The 18,147-nt window shown below is 36.5% G+C and overlaps 1 protein-coding gene across 8 annotated transcripts in view; it reads left to right on the top strand.

The window, feature by feature from the left end:
* The window catches only part of PRKD1 (protein kinase D1), a 347,749-nt gene that overhangs the window by 292,516 nt on the left and 37,086 nt on the right, over positions 1 to 18,147 (top strand). For 6 of the 8 annotated variants that reach the window (XM_086363785.1, XM_086363786.1, XM_086363790.1 and 3 more), the window contains 7 exons: positions 125 to 329; positions 4,432 to 4,555; positions 6,044 to 6,121; positions 7,419 to 7,698; positions 9,675 to 9,727; positions 11,878 to 11,950; positions 14,380 to 14,486. In XM_086363785.1, the coding sequence (XP_086219911.1) occupies positions 125 to 329; positions 4,432 to 4,555; positions 6,044 to 6,121; positions 7,419 to 7,698; positions 9,675 to 9,727; positions 11,878 to 11,950; positions 14,380 to 14,486 (920 nt within the window). Of the gene's footprint in view, positions 1 to 124; positions 330 to 4,431; positions 4,556 to 6,043; positions 6,122 to 7,418; positions 7,699 to 9,674; positions 9,728 to 11,877; positions 11,951 to 12,487; positions 13,361 to 14,379; positions 14,487 to 18,147 lie in introns of all 8 variants that reach the window. The other 2 variants (XR_015149797.1, XR_015149796.1) reach the window with 1 other exon arrangement.

The raw sequence follows: 18,147 nt of genomic DNA on the forward strand, positions 1-18,147 counted from the left end.
AATTATTCACATGACTGTATTTTTAGGGCTTCCAATTGATTTGTTTTAGGATTGCCTAACTTTCTCTTAAGTCTTGGCTCTAGGATACTAGGCTTATCTTCATGGGTGCAAAACAATTTTGTAGATTTGCTTAGCCCTGGGGCAGAGTCTGACGTAGTCATGGAAGAAGGAAGCGATGACAATGACAGTGAAAGAAACAGTGGGCTCATGGATGACATGGAAGAGGCAATGGTCCAGGACGCTGAGATGGTGATGGCCGAGTGCCAGAACGACAGTGGGGAGATGCAGGATCCAGACCCGGACCACGAGGACTCCAACAGAACCATCAGGTGAGGGTGCTCTCCCAGGCTTGGTCAGACAGGCGAGCCCCAAGCGGTATTTACTTTTTAAAGCTCTTTGATATTTTAATCAATTACAGAGAAAACTTAAAGTTGTGTTTACAGGCATACCTGGTTTTATTACTTTATTGCATGTCATAGGTATTCCTTTTTTTTTTTTAAACAAATTGAACCTCTGTAGCCACCTTGGGTAGGGACACCTATCAGTACCACTTTCCCAACAGCTTTTACTCACTTTGCATCTCTGTGTCACATTTTGGTAATTCTCTCAATATTTCACACGTGTTCACTATTATTATGTTTGTTAGGGTGATCTATGTTTAGTAAACTTTGAGGTTACTGTTGTAATTGTTTGGGGGCACCACAAACCATGCCTATATAAAACAGTAAGCTTAATCAATAAACATTATGTGTTATGACATCTCTACAAGCCAGCCATTTTCCTGTCTCTCTCCATCTCCTCAGGCCTCCCTATTTCCTGAGACACAACAGTATTGAAATTAAGCTAGTTAATAACCCTTCAATTGCTTTTAAGTGTTCAAATGAAACATTCATGTGTCTCTCACTTTAAATCAAAAGCTGGAAATGATTAAGCTTAGTGAGGAAGGCATGTTGTAAGCCAAGATGGGTCAGAAGCTCAGCCTCTTGAGGTAAAACCATCAGCCAGGTTGTCAAAGTTCTTGATAGAATTAAAAGTGCTACTCCAATAAACACGTGAATGATAAGACAGCAAAACAGCACCGTTGCTGATGGAGATAGTTTAACCTTGATAGAAGTTCAGACCAACAGCAACATTCCCTTACAGCGAAACCTAATCCAGATCAAGGTCCTAACTCTTCAATTCTATGAAGACTGAGCAATGTGGAAGATGCAGAAGAAGAGTTTGAAGCTATTAAAGATTGGATAAGCCATCGCCATAACATCAAAGTATGAAGTGAAGCATCAAGTGCTGATGTACAAACTGCAGCAAGTTACCAAAAACTCTAGCTAAGTTAATGAAGATAGCTACACATAGCATTTTCAGTATAGACAAAGCAGCCTTGTATTTGAAGCCAGTGTCATCTAAGACTTTCACAGCTAGAAGATGAAAGCTTCAAAGGACAGGCTGACTCTGAAGCTGGTAACTTTAAGTTGAAGCCAGTGCTCATTTACCATTCTGAAGAATCTTACAACCCTTAGTAATTATACCAAATCCACTCTGCTTATGTTCTGTAAGTGGAACAACAAAGCCTGGATGACATTGCATCTGTTTATAGCATAGTTTACTGAATATTTTAAGTCCACTGTTGAAATTTATTGCTGAGGAAAAAAAAAAATTCCTTTCAAAATGCTGCTGCTCATTTACGATGCACCTGGTCACCCAAGATCTCTGATGGAGATGGATGGTAAGATTCTCGTTGTTTTCATGCCTTCTGACACAGAATCTGTTCTACAGCCCATGGATCAAGGGCTAATTTTAACTTCTATTATTTTTAGAGACACATTTTGTAAGATTGCCATATAGATAGTGATTCTTCTGATAGATCTAGACAAAGTCAACTGAAAACCTGAAAAGGATTTACTCTTCAGATACCATTAAGAATGTTCATGATTAATGAGAAGAGGTCAGAATATCAGCATTAACAGGACTTTGGAAGAAGTTGTTTCCAAACCTCACGGATGACTTTGAGTGGAGGAAGTAGCTGCTGATGTGGTGCAAATAACGTGAGAACTGGAATTAGAAATGGAGCCTGAGACTGTGACTGCAGTGTCATGATAAACTGTAAGAGTTGAGCAGAGGAAGTGGCTTCTTGAGATGGAATCTACTCCTGATGAAGATGCTGTGAAGATTGTTGAAATGACAACAAAGGATTTAGAGTAATACTAGCACACACATTTAATTTATAATGCAGTATAGAGTTTGAGTCCAATTTTGAAAGAAGTTCTGTGGGTAAAATGCTATAAAACAGCATTGTGTGCTACAGGGAAATCATTTGTGAAAGGAAGCATCAATTGATGTGGCAGGCTTTGCTGTTGTCCTGTTTTTAAAATTGCCATAGTCACACCAGCTTTCAACAAACACCATCCTCATGAGTCAGCAGCCATCAACAATAAGGCAAGACTTTCCACCAGCAAAAAGACTGCATCTTGCCCGAAGGCTGAGATGATGGTTAGCCATTTTTAGCAATAAGCTAATCTTTAATTAAAGAATATACATTGATTTTTGTAGGCATAGTGCTATATAATACATTTAATAGACCACAGTATAGTGTAAACATAACATATATATACCGGGAAACCACAAAATTCACATGACTTGCTTTTTTGCCATGTTTGTTTTATCTCTGTGGTCTGGAATCAAGCTGAACCATGTCCAAACTTTTCCTGTAATTTGTTTATAAATGAGCTGTGTACTGTAGAAGAAGCTCCTAAGTTTGGAGCTAGGTGGTCGGGATTCCCTTGGAGAAGTGTAGCTTGCATCCTTTCCTGGTATTGCCTCATTTTTTGACCTATTTTCTTTTGCATGTGAGGGTTACACATACTTTCAAACATAAAATTTACTACTAAGTTAATATTTATTCAAAGCTTGTTATGGGCAAATACATAGATCAGGGATCAACCTTAGCAGACACCATCTATTTTATAGTTGGCCTGCAATGTAGATAACATGGGTTTGATCCCTGGGTGGGGAAGATCCCCTGGAGGAGGAAATGGCAACCCACTCCAGTATTCTTGCCTGGAGAATTCCATGGACATTGGAACCTGGTGGGCCACAGCCCATGGGGTCAGTAAGAGTCGGACACGACTGAGCCACTAACACTTTATTACAAGAATCACATTATGTCTGGACCTTACTGTTCTTGATTTTGCTGCAGAAGTGTGTGGAGTTTCATATTTGTGATTTGATTGTCTGTACTTTTGATTTGTAGATGATCCCCATTTTTTATATTAGTGGTCAGCACACTATAGCCAAATCAATCTGTTGCCTTTTGTGTTATAAAGTTTTACTGGAACATAGCCGTGCCCGTCCATAGCTATGGCTGTGGCTGCTTTTGCGCTACAATGGCAGAGTTAAGTATTCTGCAGAGCCTGAAATGTGTATTACCTGACTCTACAAAAATAGCTCCCAAACCTCTGATTTATAAAGTATATTCAAACTTTTATGTCCATTTTATAAGTGCCATGTTCATTGGCACTCCGTAACTAAAATTCATAACTAAAATTGTTCATGAGAGGAGAGCAATAAAATAATTGGACTTTATTTCATTTAATAACATGAGATATTTTTCAAATACTGGAAAATGCCTATGCCCCCACTTTCCTTTGAAGATGAACATTTCTTTAGTATCAAAATATTGGTGGCATGTAAGTGGTGGGTCAGTGTAGACATAGAGGTAGAAAAGAAGGACATGAAGGAGAGGCATAATTCCATGAGCAATAGTTATTTAAAAGACAGTTTGAACAGCAGATTCTAATTTTTGTGAAATTATTTAGACAGAATTTCATGTTAACATATTACATCTAAATGATTAATATTGTGGCTATAATATTTATTAAGCAAATGATCATTCACGTGTGACTGAACTGTGGCCTCTGTACACTATGATAGTAATCTACCCAATGTTTACCCCAATACTGAGCACCAAGTGTTTAGTTCACCTGAAAACCTAGGTGCTTACTCTTCTGCTCAGGGATTGTTAAGATGTACATATAAAGCCCCTCTCACTCTTCAGAGCCGAGTCTGAACCATGGTACTCTGACACTGTATGTATGTATGTGAAGTTGCTCAGTTGTGCCCGACTCTTTTCGACCCCATGGACTGTAGCCTACCTGGCTCCTCTGTCCATGGGATTTTCCAGGCAATAGTACCAGAGTGGATTGCCATTTCCTTCTCCAGCGGATCTTCCCGACCCAGGGATCGAACCCGGGACTCCTGCATTGTAGACAGACGCTTTACCGTCTGAACCACCAGGGAAGGATACCTTTCACTAAAAATGGGGTGTGAAATTTTCTTTTGCCTTTCACTTTGAAATAGCTGAAATAAGGCTTTAGGCAGGAAAAGAAGATCTGTATCTAAAAACATTTCTTTCTTAAACTATTTTGGCTTTTCAAGTCCATCAACAAGCAACAACATCCCACTCATGAGAGTAGTACAGTCTGTCAAACACACGAAGAGGAAAAGCAGCACAGTGATGAAGGAAGGATGGATGGTCCACTACACCAGCAAGGACACGCTGGTAAGGTCCACACCAAGCTCTTGTCTGGTCTTGTGAGCTTTAATTAGAGGGGCTTCTGGTGCTCTGTCAAGACTGTGGGATATCTGGGTTAGCAGGAGCAAACCTTAGTGCAGGCAGGCTTCAGGATCAGGGGAGAATATTCACAGTCTCTGAGTGTTCCATGTAGCTGAGCAAACAACTGAGTTAGAAAAGACTGTAGACAGCAATTTCAGGGAAACAAAGTCATTTCCCTGTATTACTTGAGATGATTCCCAAACAACTTGAGTGTCTACCTATCTTTTTATAGCAGCCTTGAAAACTTTCAGAATGCTCATCTGTGATTCAAAAAATTTTTGAGCACTGCATTTTAGGGAGAGAAAAAATGATAATAACTGTTATATAATTCTTAAATCCTTAAGTGTTCACTTAAAAATTGACCTATTCAGAAACATAGTAATCTTATATTTTATTAGATAAAAGACAGCACATTTACAAGTTTTATTATACTCTGAGTTTCTCACTACTTCTTATTTTCCTAATAGTTGATGCATGAGGTGTGCATGTATTGACGTATGTTTCAATTAAACTAACTGACCTTTAGTAATAAGCTTCTTTCTCAGCTATTGGTAGTGTTTTCCTCATCACCTCCTAGCCATAGAATTCCTATCATTTCTTTAGGTAAATGGACACCTATAACCTAACAGCTGTGTCTAATCTCAACCTTCTCTTCCAGAGAGAGCTTTACATGACTTACTGTAGGACTCAACTGAATTCCATCCAGTCTTTCCTAGATGTGGTAAAATATTTGAAGCGTATTTAGTATATTTGACTGGTGTAAGACAGGTTGTAGAAGAGACCAAGAATAGTATTAGGACATTTTAGTCTGAAAAGAAGAAATACATGCATTCATACAGACACACAAGGACCTGATCACCAAATCATGGATGTTTAGATCTGCAGTAAGCTTAAGAGAAAGTCAAGCTATTGATGCATTCCTCTAATGTTAGGTTGATGCCATGGAGTCAGCCTTGCCATCCTGCTCAACATTCTTCCGTTCTACTGTGCCATCTCTAATGGAAGCCAGAATGCCTGGCTGGATCAGCATGGCATGCCTTATGTTCTAAAACAATAGAATATAAATATTACGTTGCCCATTAAGCCCTTTTATTACAGCTATTAATCCACCTTTAGCTCTTCAAGCCATCAAGTACATTTTAAAATGGTGTTTTCTATTTATTCTACTTGCACTAAGTGCCAGGCACTGCTCTGGGTGCTAATATATCATCTCTTTTAATATTTATAACTCAAATGTAGGTGCAGAAACTCACTGTATACATTTGCTGAATAGACACCCTGTAGAGTCTTGAAATTGTTAGTCTTCCTCTTCCAAAGGCCGCACACTTTCCCCCATCAAATCTTATGCCCCAGTGGGAAAATGTTTTGATTATATCTGTCTTGAATTTTTTTTTTTAAGTTTTTAAAAGATACTGTATCAAACTTCTGTTTCAGCGGAAGCGGCACTATTGGAGATTGGATAGCAAATGTATCACCCTCTTTCAGAATGACACAGGAAGCAGGTACTACAAGGTAAGGGTGACTCTTTCCTTGACTGAGGTCTCATGCCCTCTCTTGCTTTCTTGTGGGAATGTAGAGTATCAGAAATACAAAATTACACCCAACAAACGTGACTCTTCTGAAGCTTGCTCCCAGAGATATTTTTTTTCTTCTCTGTAGTTTTTAGATTTGGGGGAAATCAGGTTGTGAGCTGATTAGTCATCTGTGAATTTCAAATTTCACTGTGGAATGCTTCTGGCCCCATGGGATGGTGGGGTAGGGGGAGGGGGAGAAGAAGCTTAACCATCTATTTTAGCAGGGATGTGTGATTTAACTAGCAAGTTCAGGGTCACAGAAAATTAGTGAAAAGTGAATTCCTGAAGTCTGTTCTATCCAACTTTCTTTGTTTTGTTTTGCATTGGTAGTCCTGCAAGTATGTCACCAGGGGTTAAGAAACATTGTATGACTCCTCCATGTATTGCCAATATCATAAGGAGCACTTTCTGCTAGAAAAATAATTTGGCAGTTGTTTTCATTCTGTTTCTCTACATGAAATAATACAGATGTCACATAACATATCACCCAGTGAAACATGGTTCCAAAAGAAATTTAGAGTGAAAAAGTATATATTTGCTCCATCAAGAATAATGAAGGCTCAGCGATAGTAGGTGTTCTCCATGGCCCCTTTACACAGACCTAACAGAAAAAGGAAACCTCATTAACTTTTAAATTAAAAATTTGTTTTAAAAGTTATTATTTCTTAAGAGTTATTTAAAAGTTATTATTTCTTCTCCATCCGAAAAGACAATACGGTGATTAATTTTTTAAATATCAAAACTGTCGTAAAAGCAACTGCTTTTAAAACCACTCTCTGTGGTGTTCCTCACTAAAACTGTTCATGTGGCTATATTATTATATTAACATCTATCAAGTCAAATTACATGATTCATTTTCAGTGCTTTAAAGAATAGTTGAAATTTAAAAACAGCTGTGCATACCCAAATGCATTTCAAAAGGGTTGTGATTTTACCTCACAGTTATTAAAATTATCATTTATAATCTAAGACTTAGATTTTGATGCAGGTTCAACATTATTCATATTTATTCTTATTGCATGAACATACTAAAAAGCCACTTGAATTTTTCTGGAAAAAGGAAATGATAATTTTATTTTTGTGTTTTTCTTAGTTATAGTCTGTGTCTTATAAAACTTTTTTATAGAAATGATAGCTGATTGTAATGTCATTTCTTACATGTCCCTGGCATGAGTTTTATTTGAAAGTTTTATCCTTTTGATAAACTCCATTAAGTACACACTTTTTTGCCATAGGAAATACCTTTATCAGAAATTTTATCTCTGGAACCAGCAAAACCATCAGCTTTAATTCCCAGTGGGGCCAACCCTCACTGCTTTGAGATCACTACAGCAAACATCGTGTATTATGTGGGAGAAAATGTGGTCAACCCCTCCAGCCCGCCACCAAACAGCAGTGTCCTTACCAGTGGCGTTGGTGCCGATGTGGCCAGGATGTGGGAGATGGCAATCCAGCACGCTCTCATGCCCGTCATACCCAAGGGGTCCTCTGTGGGCTCAGGAACCAGCGTGCACAGTGAGTCTGCTGGTTTTCTGTTTGTCTTTGGAACAGGTGATGAGAACCCCTTTAGGGATGTTTAGTTTATTGGAAGACCCTGATCCTGGGAAAAATCGATGGCAGGAGGAGAAGCGGGTGACAGAGGATAATACAGTTGGATAGCATCACCAACTCAGTGGACATGTGTTTGAGAAAACTCTGGGAGATAGTAAAGGACAGGGAAGCCTGGTGTACTACAGTCCATAGGTTCACAAAGAGTAGGACATGACTTAGTGACTGAACAAACAAAAAGGGCGGGGTGGTCTCCAAATAAAAGCTTCTACATATACTAAGGTGTTTTATTTTATAGTAAAAATTTGAACAGATGCTTGTCAACCCAGTATATCCAATAATAGCAGAAACTTGGGCTATTGGTGATAAAAGAAGTAATCTCGTTGGTGATAAAAGAAGAAGTAATCTTGTCAGCTCGAGCTTGACTGGAATGCCAGTTTTGCCATCTGCAAATCTAAGTTAACACAAGTCCTCCAAAACCACCAAATGTGCTACTCTTTGCAGGTGACTTAGTGTTCAGAGTACTTGCTGCTGCTGCTGCTAAGTCGCTTCAGTCATGTCCGACTCTGTGCTACCCCATAGATGGCAGCCCACCAGGCTCCCCCGTCCCTGGGATTCTCCAGGCAAGAACACTGGAGTGGGTTGCCATTTCCTTCTCCAATGCATGAAAGTGAAAAGTGAAAGTGAAGTCGCTCAGTTTTGTCTGACTCTTAGCAACCCCATGCACTGCAGCCTACCAGGCTTCTCCGGCCACGGGATTCTTCAGGCAAGAGTACTGGAGTGGGGTGCCAGTGCCTTCTCTGTGCTCAGAGTACTTGGAAAGTCTTAAATCATTTTTTCCTAGGTAGATCTCTCTGTTCATTGTAGCATGAGATAAATTTTACCAGAATTCAATCAAGATCAAAAATGGAGGATGCATTTTCAAAAGATATTTTAGAGGAGTATCTGTATACAAATGTAACTTTACAGTCTCATAATGGCTATTAATAGAGCCTGTGGCAAAGCACCCTCTGTTTTCACATCACAGTGACTGATGATCTGTGATAGATTTGATTTGTCACGACTTTTTAGTTGATCTCTACAACCAGTGTATATATTGCATGCATGTATGCTAAGTAGCTTCGGCTACGGCTAAGTCACTTCAGTCATGTCCGACTCTGTGCAACCCCATAGACGGAAGCCCTCTAGGCTCCCCTGTCCCTGGGATTCTCCAGGCAAGAACACTGGAGTGGGTTGCCATTTCCTTCTCCAATGCATGAAAGTGAAAAGTGAAAGTGAAGTTGCTCAGTCATGTCCGACTCTTAGCGACCCCATGGACTGCAGCCTACCAGGCTCCTCCGTCCATGGGATTTTCCAGGCAAGAGTACTGGAGTGGGGTGCCATTGCCTTCTCCATAAGTAGCTTCAGTCATGTTCAACTCTGTGCCACCCTATGGACTATAGCCTGCCAGGCTCCTCCGTCCATGGGACTCACCAGGCAGGTTCTTTACCACGAGCACCACCTGGGAAGCTCAGTACATGTCAATAGGGGATATATATGCCTATTTGAGTGCTAACCATTTTATGTGAGAGCTCTATTTTTAAAATAACCCCAATAGGTGGATGTTAATGTTTTGCCTGCTTTACAGGTAAGGGAATCAGACCCTAGTAGCATTAAGTTGTTTCTGCTTGTACCAGAGTTAAAAAATGGCAAACCAGAATTTGAACCCAAATCTTTATGACTTCCAACTCTAAACTGACAAAATACTATTATTTTTCAAAGCCAAGTACAGAGTAAATCTGTAACTGTAAAAGCAAACAAATATTCTAATAGGCATTTTCTTAGAAAAATCTAATTGCTATGATTTAAAAACACCCCTGCAGCTTGATTAATAAGCATGTGTTTACCTATTTTGCGATTACCTCTCTTACTTCTTTTGTGTATTTTTTAATGTGTTTTTCTAGGAGATATTTCTGTGAGTATTTCAGTATCAAACTGCCAGATTCAAGAAAATGTGGTGAGTATATACCTACTAATATAAAACTTGGTACTATGATCTTTTATTGAAAAATAAGAGCATCATAAAATGCATTTTTATTGATCTGATATTTTAATTTTTTAGTATTTTCTAGAAAATAAAATAGGGTCCCCTTGGATGTTTTTCCTCTATAAAATTTTAGAAACATTGCATTGTATCAATTCTTTAGTGATTTTCTGTAATCTGTTCTGTAGTGTGGAGAGTTAAATAACTATTTTTCATTTCAGGTGAGCAATTAGAATGCAGTGCCTGATTTTTTATGTATTTGACCCATCTTGATACTGGAATTTTAAATGGTTGATGTTATGTAATATCAGATAAAATAGATAAATTATTTGAATTTCATGAGTAGCTTAAATGTGCCCTTATTCCCTTTCCTTGATTGCTACCCATGAGTGCTATCATATGACAGGGAGTTGCAAATACACTTACAATCACTTGTACTTACCAAGGAGACCTGATAAACTGCATAAATGAGATTTTATGGGTCCGCATTCCAGCACCCTAGTCAACTGTACCACCTAATTCCATCAGCCCAGTTTTTGAAAATTCTGTGTAGATCATATACATATTATGAAGTAATTTACACTCTGTCATATGTTTGCTTTTTTTATTATACTTTGTCACTGTGGCAAGAAGCCCAAAAGTAATGAGGCCTTTCCTACCTCATCCTGTGACTCAGATTTTTCCCTCAATTTTGACTGCTATGCCTGTGACCAAAAGGAAAACATTTGTAGCCTTACACTGATCTGAGTTTACTTTTCAAAAAGTAAACTCCGTGAAACTTAATTTATCACCAGCATAACTTTGCAACCTTTACTAAATTGGCATAAAGTAAACTGAAAACCAATATGATTGAGAATATTAGGAAAAGTTCGTGACAAAAATTAGCTGTATTCTTATTCTGTCAGTCACAAGATAAAGACCTCTTTTTCTATTAGTCACAAGATAGATAAAGATTTCTGTTGCTCTTACTTAGCCAGAGAAGACTTTGAGAAATACTTATCTACCTATAAATCTCTTGGGAAATTCTAGATTCCTTTGTGGTTCTTCCACCCACAAATTCTAGGTGGCCATTGAGCTATCAGAAAAAAAATGAAGTAGCACTTGGACTCAGACTACTAGAGTAGTATTAATTTCTTTTCTTGTCTTCAGACAACCTTGAACTCTGAACCATAGATACTCTGAAGGGATCAGAGTATAGAGAGGACTTACAGTTTTTTCCTGGAGGAGGGACAAAGGAAAAGGATAGGAATATATAGAATATGCAAAGGGTAAGATGTGATGTAAAGGGACTTTTGGTTTTGAAAGGACAACAGTAAAACGATAGAGGATTGGCAGAAAATTCCATGGTATGTCATAGCAATACTGAAAGTGAAAAAGTATTACATTATACTTTCATGATTGTCATCATCAAATCACAGGTTGTAAACACAGTCATTTAAAACAGAATATTTTACTTAGCAATTATTACTTCAAAGAGGAAAGAGTAGACGCTTGGAAACTTGAACCTCTATAAGTGGAAAAAGTGAAACAGTTTGGTCACCTTATAAATGAGAATTTCATTATCTGTTTGTTGTGTCTCTGGCTCATTCACAGTGATTCAGCCCCTTTTCCTTCTAATTTAAATTCATCTGATGTAGATGATTGAAGAAGAAGCAGCCTTACCATTTTAGCCGTAAAGAATGAAATGGGTTGGAATCAGGACTCACACAGACGTGATTGGGAATCATGATTATTTAATGTGAAATTTCTAAATAACCATCTCAATAAGCAAATCCATTTTTAAATATTGGCATTATATATGTTTATGACATTTTATAAATATATATATATATATATATATGACATTATATAGTTTTAAGTCTTTTTTTCTTCCTAATGAAACCTATTTACTTGAAAACTGAAAAATTTCTGCTGCTTAAGAGCAGAATAGTTTTCAAACATTACAACATTAAATTGAAGGGTGAGTTTTTAATATTATCATTATATTGTAGATTTCATCTGGCATTTAAATTATGTTTAAATTCATTAAGTATTAATGATATATTTAATAAAATTATAGAATTTATTAGGACTAATACGTTGTTCCACTTAATGTTTGTTTTTCTCTGGACTTGCACCTATAGGACATCAGCACAGTTTATCAGATTTTTCCTGATGAAGTACTGGGTTCTGGACAGTTTGGAATTGTGTATGGAGGTATGTTGAATCACCAAGTATTTTTATTAATTTAAAGTTTTGGCTACTTGTGTTAAAATTAATATCTCCAAGAAGAATATAAAAACCTATATGTTGATGTGTTTTGTATGTTAGGTCTTTCTGTGACTTACCTTTTTAGAAATTTCTCTTGAGATGATTGCTAACTGGAAAATTAGCACATGTCTGTTTTGAATGAGAAATTTCTCTACTCCTAAAAAATTTGTTTTACTTAAATATGGATTAAACTCTATACACAATAATGGTTAAATACTGGTTTATACAGGCAAAATATTGAGAAACAAGGAAACTATAATTTGGAAACATTCTTTTTCCTCTTAGCATATTTTGTCCAGAATGCTATAGAAATCCATTCATGTAACTAGGGAAAAACTAGTCTATTCTAACGTCTTTATTAGATGTTAGAATCTAACATCTTCTATTCTAACATCTTTAGCAATGTAATGTATTTTGTTAAGGTTTGTATTGTTTACATGTATGAAGTAAAATACTAAATTTTTACATTTTTCTTATTCTCAGGTTATTTGGTGAATTTAGTTAAAACTTCTGTCTTAGATTCTAGTCAGTTCAATCACATTTTCAGATCCTTAGGAAAGATATCAGTTTTTTTATCTGCCCTGTAAAATGGCCTTATAACTTTGAATTGCTCAATATAATCACTAACAGATTATCTTTTTTGTGAGATGGGGTGCTCTGAAATAATCACAATGTTTGATTCTATTATCATAGTATAATATTGTGCTCTTTAATTTAAAAACTAATTAAATTCTACTTTGTTTTACAAAGTAATTTTGATTCTTATAAAATGTACAAATCATTTTTTTTGACAGAAAACCTGTCAGTGAGTCAGCAACCATTGTATTTTCTGTCAAGGCCTAACAGTGTGATCGGGGAGACTAAGTACAAACCCAAGGAATTGTTCTGCAGTGTAATAATTGCATACAAAAAAAAAAAATCATGGTGTATAGAGCATGGTGCTGTGCTTAGTCGCTCAGTCATGTCCAACTCTTTGAGACCCCGTGGACTGTAGCCCACCAGGCTCCTCTGTCCATGGGAACTCTCCAGACAAGAATACAGGAGTGAGTAGCCAGTCCCTTCTCCAGGGCATCTTCCTGACCCAGGAATTGAACCAGGGTCTCCTGCATTGCAGGTGGATTCTTTACCAACTGAGCTACCAGGGAAGCCCATGAAGTATGGTAAATATACATGACTGAATATAGTGTGGGGGTGAAATGGGTAAGAAACGAGATTAGAGAAACCGGCATGTGCCAGATAGTTGGTAACATCCAGCGGTGGAGGAGCGGGTTTAGAAGGAGGCCTCCACAAGGAAGACTAGAAAGCTATACCTGGACACGTATGGATGAAGCGGATAAGAACAGTCACGGAAGACAGGCAAGTGCCATAGAGACAGAAACAGGGAGACTAAAACACCTACAGTCTTGGAGACAGTAGTTGCAGTAAAAGTCTGAATTGGAATAGAGATTGTAGCCAGTCAAAGGAAAGAACATGAAAACGAGACAATAGTTTTGTCAGTTGTGAAGGGAAGCACTCTAGGAGGAGTTGGAAGGAATGGTGAAAGTGGTTTTAGGGAGAAGGGGCTCTAGAATTACACCAAATGTAAAAATAATCGAGTTTTGAATTAGTTTATATGTGACCAAAAATAGTGAGTAATTAGTTTCACTTCCAAATTCAATTAGCATGACTATATTCTGTATCTTCTATAATCTAGTAGTGTAGAAGTGAACAGCTTGAGGGGACCCTTTGATTCCCTAGAAGGTTTATTGTGCGAATTAAATTGGATATGATATATGTAAAGGGCCTGTCAGATGTTGACGATGGTGATAATAATGATAACATGTTTTTTGAGTGTGTATAGTTATCTGGGCACTCTGTGTACTGTACATATCTTGTTACATCTCATTCTCACAACAGTGCTGCCATTGAAGATGAGGAACCCAGAAAGCTTTAGTGGTTTGCTCAAGACCATGAAGCTATTCGTGCCAAGATTTTTATTCTTTCTGTTATAACATACATTAGTTTATCAGGACTTCATCCTTTCTTAAGGAGAGTAGTCTTGCCAGTGGTATGAATATTTTCTATATTAAGTAGCTCAATATCCTGTTTCTAATACATATGTTTTGTAAGAAAATATCAGATTGTTCATATGAATAGCTTTTAATGTCCTAATTCTTTTGTGTTTTGAATTTGGCTAAGTTTATAGTGTATATTTGATCTATAATAATGGAGCTAAGAAATGAAATCTTGATGGGCATAAGTCAGTGCCCACCAGAAATGTTAATTTTTTCAGTAAAACATTTTTATAATTCTAAAATGTCCTTATAAATTCTGGTATTCTTCAGTAGAGATGATATTTAATAAGATTATGCTACTATTTCTTTTTTATTTTAAAGGAAAACATCGTAAAACAGGAAGAGATGTAGCTATTAAGATCATTGACAAATTAAGGTTTCCAACAAAACAAGAAAGCCAGCTTCGTAATGAGGTTGCAATTCTTCAGGTACTTTTTGTTTTTTATGTGGGGGCTATAATATATTCCATTAACTTCTGCAAAACAAAGAAAAGTTACCCATTATCTGTGGCATAGATATTTAGGAACATGTTTAAATAAGTGAAAAGGCGGATCAAGCATCAAACCACTGCCTGCCTGGTATCTTCCCTGAGACGAGGCAGCAGCTTTTCCTTTCTATGTGCTTAATTCTAGGTTTTAATGTGTTATTAATTCTCATTAAATGAATAATGTTTCAGCATTTGCCCATAGTGGACATGCTGCAACCATTTTGTTTTACATTATCAATGACCTTGCCTTCATAAACATTCTTCCTTTATGCTGTGATAATTATATGAATCAAGTATATGTCAGTATGTAGCTGTCAGCATATCAAGGAAAAAAGTAATACATGCCTGAGAATCAGATGATCTTGATCTTATTAATGTCCTCTTTGTGTCTCACTGTAAGCCTTTTATTTAATATTGAGACTTCCTTAACTCTTCTCATTTTTTAAGCCAGTCCCTTTTTAAAGCCAGAATTTGCTAATGAAAAGTATTATGTGATATACATAATTTTTTAAATTATTAAAACTTTTTATGCAGATCAAAAGGAAATGGAGCAGTTGTTTACTAAATGTGGCCAACCTAGCCATCCAGTCTGGACAGTTTAGATCCTTGATAAATGCCCATTTTTATATAACTCCCATAATTATCTACTTGTCATACAAGCTGATCATAATTTCTGATTTATAGTTTTATTAAATAATTTTCATCTGAGCATTGCTAGCAAAACAAAACAGACTGCATTTCTTCATTTATTGTTTCATATAAATGCCATTTATTGAGTTTATACAATAAAAAAGTTGGAAAAGATATGATTTTCTGCCCTAAAGGATCTCATGTGTACAGACAACCAAAATAATTGTTGCTGTATATTAAAAAATGACATAGACTTTTCTGAGACTCATACGTTCTAAACATGGTGTTTTTGTGCTTTTGGACAACTAATGTAACACAAAGAACTACCACAGTGTTCTCTGCCTTCTTGGAAGAAGATAACCACAGATCTTAAGCTGACAATTCATGCATAGTTTAGTGCTTGCTACTCAAATTCTTTTGCAAAAAATTCTTGACAACACTGAGTTGTCACATCTGAAAACTTAGTGACACCTTTCCATACTTGGACCCCCCTCTTCCAGTCTCCACCCTCACCTGATGTCCTGAAGGCCGACTCCTTTGCAGCCTTGCCACAGTTGGCATAAGGATAAGACATTTCTCCTTCTTTACAGGACATAAGAGGAGTTTCAATTAACATGGTTATATACCTTTCTACTTTTTATTGGAACTGCAGAGGAACATCAAATTCTCTCTGTATAGCCTTTTAATTAGCTTTCCTGAGCATGACAACACATTATCAGCTGCTGACTGTGTAGTAAGGTAGAAAAATAAAATATACCATAAACTGACTCCATCTCCTTTGCAAAAGAGTAGCTGCAATCAACAACTCAGATGCAGTAAACATGTATTTGGCAAAAATTTCATTATAATGTGATTTTCTATAAAGAATTTGGTTAGATTGAAAGTGAGATTTTGTCTCTTGAGCATACAAAGAGTTTGAACAGTTCACATATTATGGCCTGAAATCTCAAGAATCCTCATCAGTTATCATTCATCCCCATTGTCCCCAATCGTTCTTCACTTCCTTCATCAAACTCATATTTATTGAGTACATATCATGAGCTAAGCTCTGTTCTTGGCTCAGTGGATACAGTGGGGACAAAGACACTCAAGTCCTTCCTGTCATGAGTCTTTAAATTGTATTTAAATTGTCTTTAAATTGTATTTTCAGGTCTACTTTTAGTCTGATGTTTACAACATACTTAAATGTTTAATTTTTAATTACAAAACCTGTAGAAGGAATCTTATTAAAGCTTGGTTTATGTATATGAGGTTTGAGAGTTCATACTTTACCAAAAGTTGACATTTGTTTCAAACTTGTTCACCAGAAATTAGTCTGATCTATATTCTCTTTTTCCATAGCACTTACCATATTCTGGCCTATTACAGAATTTTATTTATTATATTTGCTGTGGGTTTCTTTCCCCATCCCCAATGCCAATCCCTGCTGTAGAATATATATGTTTCAAAAGGGTAGATGCTGTTATTTGCCAACAGTATCAAATAACTGATATATATTCCAAAATATATACATCCCAAACACCAAAGATTGTTCCTGACAAACATTAGATGTTTAGCAAATATTTGTTGGATGAATGCTTGTTGAATTAAAACTGTACAGAGACATCATCCTGTCACATAAGAAGTCATAGTATCCAACCAGGAAGCAAATGTCTGGACTCTGTTTGCTATTAATGGTTAATTGGTTAGTTAAGAAGGATTGTTAGTTCTTTGAAAGCCCTCACTACCCTGGTTTATATTTCTTATAAAAATAAGTAATTCATTTTTTAAACCTGAAAAGAAAATACGGTAATAAGCAGAGAGATGCAGGGAGGATTCTGACTCACTAACTGATAAGTTCGGAAAAAGTACCGTGATTGAAATCAGCTGAATGGTGCAGAAGGTTTTCTTTTCCTAATCTTGAGGAGCAGAATCCTCTCCCTCTGGAGTGATACGCAGAAGCATTTGGTATCCTCTGCCCGCAGTCTCTCACTTATGAAAGCTAGTTTCCTTGTTTATGCTTATACCTGGAGTCTGACTAGTTCTGCCCCATCCTGTTCTTTCTTCTGAGGTTGTCCGGAGAGGACCAAGTGGGCTGGAAATGGCTGATGGGAGAACATTCTCCTCGTGTAGTTCTGTTAGTTTTTTTGTTGTTGTTGAACTCTGATTTGTTTCTGTTTTGTTGTTGTTGTTGTTTTTGTTTTAAATTAAAAAACCTTCTTAGCTTGTAGAAGACTTCAAAGTTGTAAAAATGAATGTGTGAAAAAGTAGGCTTCTCCTTTCTTTTTCTCATTCATCTTTTTTACTGGGCGAAGGCTTTCAAGAGACTGATTTAGTCATGAGAAAGCTACACTCTTTAGATATCTTTCAACAGTTGAAAAATTAAGGCAAGTGTGAATCTTTTGGCATAGTTATCCCTGATTTACATCATTTCAAATAGCTGTTTTCATTATCTCTAAATGCTTTGTTATTATTATTATATTTTAGAAGGATGATAAATTAATGTAGATGTTAAACTTCATTCCATATAAAATTCTGTAGTAGGCCAGAATATGGTTAAGTGCTATGGAAAAAGAGAATATAGATCAGACTAAAAATTACCAAGAGATCTTATTTATAGTATGATTTTATAAGTTGTATCTTGATTTTTAAAAAAGGTAAATCTGAAATTTTTGTTTTTTTTCTATTCATGTTAACAAGATAGGGATAAAAAGATAGTTTATGATTATTGGGGATATTACAGAAAACTGACTTTTGTAAGAAGATGCAATTAATCTTAGAAGGCTTAGAAACTTACAATCTAAAGTAAGTGATACTGGCATGATATATTTAATACAATTTAAGTTATCAGCATAGGCTTGTTCAGTCTAAATTCATTTTTATTTTCTCACATAATGTCACAATGCACAATAGCTTTAGGACAATGCTAATGAATGTGTATAATTCTAATCGATATACTATTTTGTCCTTATCTTAAATATCAGCTTATTTTT

The sequence above is a fragment of the Bos grunniens genome, chromosome 21 (genome assembly GCF_055505025.1).
Source record: "Bos grunniens cultivar Pamir isolate PY7600 chromosome 21, Bosgru_T2T1.0, whole genome shotgun sequence".
NCBI classification, from domain to species: domain Eukaryota; kingdom Metazoa; phylum Chordata; class Mammalia; order Artiodactyla; family Bovidae; genus Bos; species Bos grunniens.